General features: G+C 40.3%; 1 protein-coding gene across 3 annotated transcripts in view; it reads left to right on the forward strand.

The window, feature by feature from the left end:
* The window catches only part of PAQR8 (progestin and adipoQ receptor family member 8), a 34,838-nt gene extending 27,001 nt beyond the window's left edge, over positions 1-7,837 (forward strand). For all 3 annotated transcript variants that reach the window (XM_020790620.3, XM_020790617.3, XM_020790621.3), the window contains exon 2: positions 1,077-7,837. In XM_020790620.3, the coding sequence (XP_020646279.2) occupies positions 1,113-2,171 (1,059 nt within the window). In that variant the 5' untranslated portion in view covers positions 1,077-1,112 and the 3' untranslated portion in view covers positions 2,172-7,837. The remainder of the gene's footprint in view (positions 1-1,076) is intronic.
* Positions 7,838-11,720: the final 3,883 nt, after the last annotated feature.

Here is an 11,720-nt window from a genome sequence, read left to right on the forward strand (position 1 = left end):
GGATATTCCATAGTTTGAAAGCAGTATAAAAATCAGCATCCAGAAGCTGGGGGCTGGAATAAAATAAATAAAGGAAGGAAGGGATATAAATAAATAAACAAACAAATAAATATATATACATATGTATTAGCAATACTAGGCACTCTGGCTTACATGACAGGAGAGATGTTTTTCCCTTTAGACCTGATGGACACAGGAGCTCCAGAGGTATCCATCACATATTGAACAAATGCAGGGGGAGGCAGGCTGTCATTGTAGGTGGCCTTGCCTCAGCATTCATTCGTGTATCGTGCTCTACGCACTGCACAGAAGACTGCCTTTGTGTAGGTATTTATACTACACCCCTGGATGTAACATCAGAACAGTTGCTGGCTGGCATGGTCCTGCTCATCCCTCATGCATTCAACCACTGTGCAGTGAGATACTTTGGAATGGGGCAAATGATTTTTTGGAGTTGTGTATTTTTCACTGAGAGAATTCAAGGGCCATTCTGTATAAAGAAACTGCAGAATCCTCTTTTGGGAATTGCACTTCAGCTTTGAGGTGGAACTCTCCTGAAGCAGAACTTCCAAAGCCGTATAGGAGATGAGTTTTTGTTTGTTTGTTTGTTTGTTGGTGTTAACAAATTTTCTTCTAGGGTTATATGTGTGTATGTGTGCATTTGGTTACGGAGCAAATGGTATTCAAGTCCCTACTTAACCTTTCGTTATTCTTTTCATGGTATGCAGGAGAACCACACTCTTCATAATGAAGCATGATAAATATATTTGGTGACATCTGAAAGAGATTTATCTTCAATATTGCTAAAGCCCCTGAATGTATTGCATACAGTAATTGCCACTGAGTTATTTGCCCTTCATTTTTGTGGTGTTCACATCAACCAAATAATACTTCCTTTACAGAAACTCCTGTAACAAATGACTTGGATTCCAGTATCCTTACTGTTGTTTTCTCTCCCTATTCCCTAGATATGTTTCACTTCCTCTTTGGATAGCAACAGAGAGACTATGAAATAATTAGCCTCTACTTTTGGTAGTTTCCCTACTTAATGGTTTCTGTTTCTTTTGTTCCCTCAGGCACAACCTGTGTGACCTCACTGTAGGATTAGCACAATGACGGCCATCTTAGAACGGATCAGCACTTTGTCTATTAGTGGACAACAACTCCGTCGCCTCCCTAAGCTCTTAGAAGAAGGCTTCCCCAAGATGCCTTGCACAGTCAACGAATCTGATGTGCCACAGCTGTTCCGTGAACCCTATATCCAAGCTGGGTATCGCCCCACAGGTCAGGATTGGCGCTACTATTTCTTCAGCCTCTTCCAGAAACACAATGAAGTTGTTAATGTCTGGACCCACCTATTGGCAGCCCTTGCAGTGCTACTAAGGTTTCATGCTTTTGCTGAATCAGAGTTGTTGTCTTGGGACGTCCACTCTTTGCCTCTCCTCATCTTTGTCCTGTCCTCTGTAACATACCTAACATGCAGCCTCTTGGCTCACCTCCTCCAGTCCAAGTCAGAGATGTCGCACTACACTTTCTACTTTGTGGATTACGTTGGTGTCAGCGTATACCAGTATGGAAGTGCCCTGGCCCATTTCTACTACAGTTCTGACGAAGCCTGGTATGACAAGTTCTGGATTTTCTTCCTGCCAGCAGCTGCTTTTTGCGGGTGGCTTTCCTGTGCTGGCTGTTGCTATGCCAAGTACCATTACCGGCGTCCTTATCCCATAATGAGGAAAGTGTGTCAGGTGATCCCAGCAGCACTGGCATTCGTCTTGGACATCAGTCCTGTGGCACACCGTGTGATCCTGTGCCATCTCGAAGGCTGTAAGGAGACCGCAGCATGGTACCATACCTTCCAGATACTTTTCTTCTTGGTCAGTGCTTATTTCTTCTCCTGCCCAGTTCCTGAGAAATATTTCCCAGGCTCCTGTGATATTGTGGGTCATGCTCACCAAATTTTCCACACATTCCTTGCCATCTGCACATTGTCTCAGTTGGAGGCCATCTTCTTGGATTACAAGAACAGGCAAGATATTTTCCTCAGACGACATGGATCCCTTTCCATCATCCTGTCCTGTGCCTCCTTTTTTGGCTTAGTGGCTTGCAGTGCTCTCACGGCACACCTCTTGCAGCGCAAGATCAAGATGGAGCTAGTTGTAAAGGAATCCTGAGAGATTGCATTGGGCGACACATTCGGTCCTGGCCTTCTTGAAGAAAACTAGCAGAGAAGAACTGTGTTTAACTATTGTGTGTATATAAGTAAATTAACAAAGCAGTTTGTCTTTATAACTTATAACCAAGGAATTGATTGCAGGCTGGAACTACTTTTTTTTTAAAAAAGCTGCCTTAATATTCTAAACATTTTTTTACTAAGTGCACCTGTTGCTGGGCAAAGGGCATTTAGGATCTCTAACAGGGCTCGTCCAGATGCAGCAGCATTTGTTCCCCTATTTGTATCCTGTTGTGTACTGACAATATCAGTATTTTTCCTGCCAATCCGAAAAGGCAAAACAGAAATTGGTACTAACAGTGACAGTGAATGGCAAAACATCTTCGTTTTCAATCACATCCTGTGTTTTTAAAAACCATCTACTGTTGGTTGGTTGCACTCACTTTGTAATGAGGGCAAAATTCAGATTGCAAGTGTTTCCTGAGTCGGATTTTTCAGTTTAGTACTGATCTACTAAAACAACAAACAAAAATCTGGCAGATAAAGGTAATTTTTAAAGGTTTTGCACAGCAATTTTCTAAAACAAGTTGTGAAATACAGGTGGTTCCAAAATGGAATAGTAGTGGAATGAGTCTCTTTAGTGGAAGACTTGGATCAGAAGCTGTCAGTTACTGCTTATCTGCCAAACTGACCATCTAACAAAACCAAACAAAAACAGCACAGATAATGTTGCGAGTTTTCTCAACATATTTTGAAGGAGTTATTTTTGAAAGACAGTGGATTTCTGAAGTAGATTAGAAGGCGTCCTCTGCTGCAAAGGGCTGTGGTTGGGAACTTTGGGTGTTAATCTACTTAATTACAAAAATTCAGCACAAGTGGTAATTTCTAAAGCAATTCTTCAAGATTTCCATTAACATATTATGATTTCTTAAAGAAAAGTGTAGTTTTAGGAGGAAGTGTAGAAAGAAATCTGTACTTGTTCATCACCAACTGCCAGGGGGATGGGATTGGAAACAATGCTCCATCTGGATGAGTCCTAAAGATGTTTTTAAGGCATTCTTTTTTCTAAATGTTCTTGCGTTAGGGGTTGAAGGTTGTATGTATGTGAAGGAGAAGAACGGATTGAGGAGTAATTTAAAGGAGGGGGAGAAATAACTGTGTAATCACTCATTTACAAAGGCCTGACTGTCACTGAGAGGTGGAACCTTTGTCTCAGTAGTTGTGTGATGGTGAAACAGGCTAATATTTGGCCCCTGGTTTTTGTTTTGGCTTAGGCTAGTGGTTCTCAACCTTGAGTGACTCACATGTTCTTGGACTGCAATTCCCAGAAACCCTGCTGAGCACAGCTAGTGTTGAAAGCTTCTGGGAGTGGCAGTCAAAGAACACTTAGATTAGCCAAGCAAGGTTGGGAATTACTGGTTTAGGCATTTGGGAATCCAGAATTTTCTTGCAGGAGAGAACAAGCCATTGTAATGGTCTTGAAAAGAAAATTCTGTTTCTTTCAAGTATTAGTATGTTAAAATTGCATTTTTCCTCTTCTGCATAGGCCTTTTTATCTAAGGGTTGGTTACATTTGGGGACAACTTAACCAGGCCATTTTGTTGTTGACCGTGGAGTCAGAGCTGCCCCCACATCTCTTCCACTGTTGATGTGGTTCAGGCAGTACAGTTGTTTCCGTCTGTGCTTTTTGAAAAATTGTAATACATTTAAAGAAGAAGAGAGTGTAGAAGCATACATAAAAGAAATTTGCCATGGAATGGATTAGGACTACAAGTAAATAAAGTGAAGGGATGGAAGAAGAACGGTTGGACTTCCAGACTTCCATTTGCTAAGGGCTCAAGTGCCCATTATACCGTACTAGGAAGATGAGTCTTAACAGGAACCTCCATTAAGCTTCCTTCTTCTCCATCAAACAGGCTTCCTTTAGCTCTCCGTTTATTGATTCTTCCAGCTGATTGGAAAGGCTCATAACCACCATCTCTTTAGGAAGGTGTCACAGAAAGACTGCAATTTGGAGTGGCATCCTTTCTCCCTCATCCATTTATGTAGGCCACTATAGCATTTTGCTGTACAATCTGCTTCAGGTGTGTTTTCTGATCCCTTAAACCGATATTTCCTCAAGCCATTTTAATTGGCAGGAACTTCTTAGAATTACATAAAAGGGAGAGGGATTCCCAAATTTTTTAGCATGGTTCCCCCTTTTCATTTTTTTATAAACCTTCATGACTCTCTGCATGTTTTTTTATCTTCTCCCACCACATTTGTAATAAGGAAATCACATCATAATTTGGAAAGGAAAACTAAATACAGAAACCTAGTAAAATTACGTATTTTAAATTAATTTTGCAGCATGAAAAATGAAAATTAAGTGGATAAAAAATGATGTGAAAATCTCACGGTATTGTGCTTTTTTGGAATTTCTTCCAGGGCTCTAAAAAAGTGCATCACTGGTGAAACAGTTACTGCTGATGGCATAAAATTTATTTTTGCCACCTGTATGTAGGCAAGAGCTTGTCATGGGCTGAGCACCATAGTTAAATATGGCTTTTGCAAATAAGATAAACTGCATGGTTTGCACAGCTGGAAACATATTTATCCCAGTCTTTGAAGAGGGTCCACTTACTCTGGGCCCCAGATATGCATCAGTTGGATTGTGAGGTTCTGTTTTTATAGATTAACAGAAAGCACTTTAGGCTGCTTTGATAAATTGCTTCATTGATTGTGGAGGGTCAGCAGAGTGTACTGCAACTCACTGGATGACCTTGGGCCAGTCACAGACTCTCAGCTTGAACTGCCTCATGTGGGTTGTCAAGAGTGAACTGGGGAGAGGAGAACTATATGCATTGCATTGAGCTCTCTGGAACTCTCTGGAAGAAAGACAGAATAGAAATAGAACAAATAAGGCCCAGTTCAGTGTTTATCCCTACTTGACTCTATATGGAATGGTTCAGCTACTCCTTTCCTGCAACATTACTGTAATACCAGTAAGAATACATTTTTTAAAATGTGTGGATCATTTAAAATACTGGTTCTCAAGCCAGGCATAGTGAGGGGGATGTTTGTGTGGCAGAATGAAGAAATTCTAAGAGTGAGATGAAGAGTGCGAGGTGCTGCATCATCTTTTATGTAGCTTTATTTTCTTGCTGCTATTTAAGGTAAATTCAGTTTTATTAACATTTTTATGATATGAAAAGCTACTTACACTATTTAAAATAATTTTAATTGGTTATTATAACATATAAATTATAGGTCAGTTTTTTAAATTAAAAGGAGGTTATGTGACAGTAGTGGAGAGGTGAAGAGGGTTTCTCAAAAAAAAAAAAAGAAGAAAAAAAAGAAAGGGATTTGATGTAATGAAAGCTAGGAAATCTTTCTTTTAGAAATATACCTTTACCTGTAGACAAATGAGTACACTCAGTTATAGTGTGCAGAAATTCAGCACTAGGGCCAGTCATGAAAATTTAAAGGGCATTAAAAAGACTTCTCAGGGATTGGTAATGAAATAGGCAGACATTGTTTTATTAGAGCAGTTTGAACACATACTAGCCTCAACATGGAACAAATGTATAATCCGAATGGCTCTTTGGCCTCAGTGAGAAGATGCTGTGTTCAAAGCTCAGTTTCCATGGGACCAAGTTTCCTTTGTTGGTTGTAAATGAGTATAAAATATTAATTTCCCCCTTTAGCTTGAGAGATAATTCTTGATATAAAATCTGCTTTACATCCTTCCTGTACAAGCCTTCTGCATAGGTTGCAGTAGTCCATGAGGCCTGTCATGGATACTCCGGTCACTGTGGGTAATATCAGACATGTACTTACAGTACTTCATTTTGAAACTATTACTTTTCTTTGTGCGTGTGTGGAAGCATACGCATGGTCACACCAAAAGCACCCCCGTCACTCTCTTTCTCTTTCTCTCTCTCTCTCTCTCTGTCTCTCTCTCTCACACACACACACACACACACACACAGAGAGAGAGAGAGAGAAAACAGAAACAGATACACACACACCATTAGTTTTTACTGGAACGCTGAGTATGGCTTAGCATGAATGTTTTCCCCCCTATGATATATATATGTGTGTGAGAGAGAGACACAGAGAGAGAGAGATAGTTTCTTGTGTGTGGGAGAGAGAGAGAGAATAATTCATGCCAAGTCGTACTTAAAACTTCTAGTCAAAATTAATGCTCCACTGCATCATCCGATTCTACTTGCAGCTTTATGGGATATCAGTGGCAGTTGTGTGTGTAACAATTCATTAATACTGAATGATACCTGAAAGCCATTCTGTATGTTATGCAGAATGAAGCGGTACAGGGAGAATAGGCGGTTTATATTCTGGGCATTGCCTATTTCAATTTGAACTGAAGGATCTTCCTTCTGAATGATCCTTTGTATAGAAATCCCTCTACGTGTATTAAACACACATAATCAAGTGGGGCTGTGCTAAACCTTGGCCTTTAATGTAGTGATTTATTGTCAATATCTTTTTGCATAGTTTCAAAACTGGGGGCACCATTCTCGTATTGTAGTCTGAAGTAGTACTGTTCATAATTCTGCCACCACAGTTTACCACCCTATTCACCTTCAGATTTTCAGTTGCCCTGATGAACCTCCCACAAAAAGGAACACACAAAGGTTTTTTTGGTTTTTTTTGATATCTGTAAAATAGAAGAAAATAATGAATATGTTCAATATTACTCTAGCTAATAAGATGTTTGAAAATTCAGATTTTGCATTGCCCCCTAGAGGAATAATAACAAACCAAAATTGTTTAAGAGCTTTAATAACTTAGATTTTAAAACAGAAATATTTTAAAACTTTTAGTCACAAATGTTATTTTTCTTTTTTTTAAAAAAAATAACAATTTGACCAAAGTTATTTTTCCATGAACATAAATAGTACATCATTGATCTTGCTCAATTTTCTATTCCATAACAAGTCACCTCTATGGTTCCTTTAGCATTCATTCATTGGATGCCTCACAGTTGTAACTACTTACCTACATACTTTTGTTGGAAATGATAATGTGTTGAAAGGTGTATGTTGGGCAGTGGACACAGGAACTACAGTACATATCTGCAAGGAGACTTTGTTACAATATATGTTTTCTTTCTAACATTCCTCGCAGAAGCAGCGGAGTTTATGAGCTTCTATAAAAGCATCAAGAAGATACTCAGTGGGTTTTACTTTTTGGAAGTCAGGACATCAGAGTGACTGACAGCAACATACTAAACAGTTTGTTTATAGTCACACTTTCATTATTGCAAATTGATGTGTCAAGAACAAAGGGGTTAGAACCAACTTTTCTTACCCATTTGCAGCCTTACACATGTTTGTTAAATCCAACAGTATTTAGGTTTGTATCTAGAGTGATTTGCCAGTACTCATTTTCCCCAGGACTCAACATGGAACATCCTAGAAAGTCTGTGTGCCTCACTGATTTTTAAAATTTATTTCAAGAAAGATAGTATTTGTTACTAGAAGTGTGGGGTGAGTTTTTTTAATAGTTCATTTCTAGAATAAAGAAGGGGTGCTAATTCTGGCATCGCAAGGACAACTTCCCCCTTTCTAACTTCCAAAGTCTGTACTGAAATTATTTTAAAATGTGTACTGTATTAATAACTTGCAGGGGATTGTAATAAATAAAAATCAAAGAATGAAAAAAGTTTGTTTGAAGTGTCTTTCATTGATACAAGTCCCTTTTGGTCCCTTTTAAGAATAAAGGTGGGGTCAAAATGTTTTAAATAAATAATAATATTTTAAATGAAGTTTCCCATCTGTGTATGGTGAATGTGTGACTGTGCAATCATTTGGGTTTTGGAACACAGATAAAATTGACTAGTGAGATCTATTGTGTCCAGTAGATCTCACTAGTCAATTCTATCTGTGTTCCAAAACCCAAATGATTGCACAGTCACACATACATGAGTGTTTACAAGGAATTTTTCCAGAAGGAGCAAAGCTGCATATTAGTATGTGAGCATAATTTGTATGCACAGTGAACATTGCTAAAAAAAACCTATGTATTTTCCATGTATATATGCAAATAGACTGTTCATTAGGATCATATTGATGTTTTAGAGGTTACACAAAATGAGAGAATCCTCAGAATTCAAAATCTGACACAACTAATGAAGAATACAAGAGACATCACATCACCCACTCTAGCAAAAATTTGCAGAGTAAGAAACATTGGGGGGGGGATTACAGAAGATATTGAAAATCACAGTTCTTATTAGAACATTGACAATATCATGATTTCTTAGGGAGAAGATCCCCATTCCAGAGTGACTTCCTTCATCTTAGAAATGCTGCTGAATACTCTGTAGAGACTAGTGGTTCTATCTACATGCTTGTAGGTATTCTTTTAATGTTTACAATGGAGGGGTAGAGATGAACTAATTTTTAAATAAGAACTGAGTTAGAAAGATCATGAATGGATAGTAGACTTACTACTGTCCAAATTCAGCAGTAGTAAACCAGCAAAGCTTTCCCCGTTTAGTGTCAGTCACTACTATGAATTAATTCATTGGCTTGAAATTGCAGATTACTAATAGCTTTCAAAATATCGGCAATATAGAAGCTACATATTTTGCCTCACACTGTCTAGCTTCATTTAAAAAAGAAGACGACTAAGAATAACCTAACAACTTATTGCAAAAAAGCCTATTACCTTGAATGGCCTACTGAAATCAAGATTATACAGAAAAGATCAGACTTATGCTTATGTCTATAGCACTGGGTTTATATTACCATGTTGTTTATAGTGTGTCCAAATTTGGAAATGTTCAGAAGCAGCAGCATTCCTACTGGTCCAAAATGGCTGCTTAAGAGCTACACAAAATGTCAGAGACTCACAGGGATGGTTCTGGAGATTGCTCTTTGCTGATTGTCAGTGTCCATGTCTGTTAAATACATTTAAGATTCCACACCCTCCAAACACAGAAAATCACTAATGCAGTGTGGCAAATACCAACGCAGAGGTAAGTATAGCTGTGCACAAAGTATAAATTGTAATGTTACTGGAACTAAAGCAAAAATAACATTGTAGAATATATGGGAAGAATTTTCTATGCAAGAAAAGCAGCAGGGAAGACGTCCTGCATATAAAAAGCATATTGAAAAAATGCAACATCCCTTACATAATAAACTGAAACTTAATCCAAACAAGACAGAGGTGCTCCTGGTCAGTCAAAAGGCAGTTCAGGGAATAGCGATGCAGCCTCTGATGGATGGGGTTACACTTCTGAAAAAAGAAAGGTGCACAGCTTCGGGGTGCTCCTGGATTCATCTCTGAGCCTGGACAGCCAGCTTCTTCGTAGCCTCTGTGAATGCACACAAATGGGTTTTTACTACACCTGCGCAGGACTTTAAAAGACGTGATTAGTAGGATATTGCCCCATGTTTTCCCTGTAATATCTCAGTTTCTTTTAGCCACTGCTGGAATTGGACTTCTGGAGCGATTACTAGAGCAATTTTCTGACTTTCTGATTTTACGGTTCTTTTAGCCACTGCTGGAATTGGACTTCTGGAGCAATTACTAGAGCAATTTTCTGACTTTCTGATCTTACAGACTGCCTTGCTTTTTTTATTCCTGGATTATGGACCTGATCAGTTTTTCATTTACGGATGTTTCCCTGTGAGTTATTTTTCTTTCGTCTCCCCCCCTTCTCACCTCCCTGCTTTTTTATGGCCTCTTTAGGCCCTTTCGAGCGTTGTGCAACGTGTGCCAATAAAATTCCTTTTACTGACAGCCACGATCGTTGCTTGTTCTGCCTCGGTGAAAGTCACCAGACCCACTCCTTTCTGGAGTGTAAAAAATTAACAAAGCCGGCTCTTAAACTCTGGCTGCAATGACTTCGGTCCCATTTGTGAGGAAAATCCTTAACACCCTCAAGCCATCCAACCAGCCCCACGATGGAGCCTACCTCCACTCCAGTGCCTCAGTCTGAGCCTTCTCTCCCACTGGCTCCACTTACTCCTTCACCGAAAGCTTCTACCATGGCTTCCAAGCCAAAATCGACATCGACCTCAGTGTCGAAGTCGTCTTCGGCTACAGCCCGACCTGATAAGCAAAAGAGAAGGATAGAGCTAAACAAAAGAAAGCTAAGCAGATTCCTAAGCCTCACCACCCTCGAGAGCCTCCGGTCGTTCAAATTTCCCTCTCATCTCCCATTTTGCAGGAGTTGTCTAGAGATATACTGGACCAGGACTCCATTTAAGAAGTGGGAGACTTAGTACCGCATACTCAAGCTCCAGCCTCGATATTGATACTGAGCTTATCCCCAAGTCATGGCTGTTCTGAGGCTGATGTCATATCCAGCCCAGCCTCGGCCCATTCTAGCCCTGTTTTGACTGGGCGGGCTACTGTTACTCATCTCTCAAACTCAGAGGTGTTGGTCTCACGGTCCCCTCCACGTAAGAGGGCAGTGAAGCGGCACCATGTTTCCCCGCCTTCTCAGTATCAGGAGGTAATCTTTGTCCCACATCCATCTTGATGCCATTCGCTTTCTGAGCCTGTTTATGAGGTTGGCCGACACAGTGAACACTATTGATACTGCTTTGATGAGTTCGATCCGCGATTTGAACAGGACTACTATGAGCATCCCAAGCATGTTCACTGCATTTATGCTCCATCTAAGTCCTCCCCATCACCATCGCCTCCTCCTTTTCAGAGTCTGCATTGAGCCTACTATCAACCCAATCTTGTGGTACCAACTTCTAAAAAAACAACACCATCTATCTCAGTCGGCTGTCCCTCGATGCGATCCAGCTTCTGCTTAACATGAGCCTGTTCCATCCAAGCGCTTGCGGGCTTCTTCGGTGCCAAAATACTTCTTGTCCTTCAGTCTGCTCCCGAGAAGATCAGGACCAATGCGCTCAATACTCATCTGGAAGCCACTACTCTTGCTAAGTAGCAGCGTCTTGCATCTCGCCATACGGCTAATGTTTCTTCTGCCATCTCCCTCCGAAGACATGCTTGGCTGCGCTTGGCGGGGATCAATGATGATGCTAGATCTCGCATTGAGGATCTCCCATTTGATGGAATTAGTCTTTTGTTGGAGTCATGAACTTAGCAGGCTGATGGGCTTTGTGGTGATCACCAGATAATTAGGATAGCAAAGAGTGTCTTAGAAATAGAGGTTAAAGTAGTCAACCACACACACAGGGATGTCTGCCAGCAGTGCTCCTGGTGGGCAGCTAGTAGAAGAGGCAGAATAACAACGAATGCTTTCCCAATGAATTCTGCCCTGCCCCCAGGAGGACTGTGCTTTTATTAACCTTACAAGCTCACAGATAGTGGACAGTATACAGATCGGTTACAGAGTTTAGATGGGACAATGGTTACATCATGCCTTTAGGATTGGCCTAGAAAAAGGCTCTATGCAAGCTCTCTCGCACCTATGAGAAAGAAGAAGAATGGTGGGCAGTCATGCCCCTCAGAAGCAGCTGTGATGTCATCCAGGAGGGTTTGCCCTCTACTGTAGATTAAGTCAACAGCTTAGCAACCTTGGGAATGGCACCCCCACAGTCGTTTTAATGAGAAG

The sequence above is a fragment of the Pogona vitticeps genome, chromosome 1, assembly GCF_051106095.1.
Source record: "Pogona vitticeps strain Pit_001003342236 chromosome 1, PviZW2.1, whole genome shotgun sequence".
In the NCBI taxonomy this organism is placed as follows: Eukaryota; Metazoa; Chordata; class Lepidosauria; order Squamata; family Agamidae; genus Pogona; species Pogona vitticeps.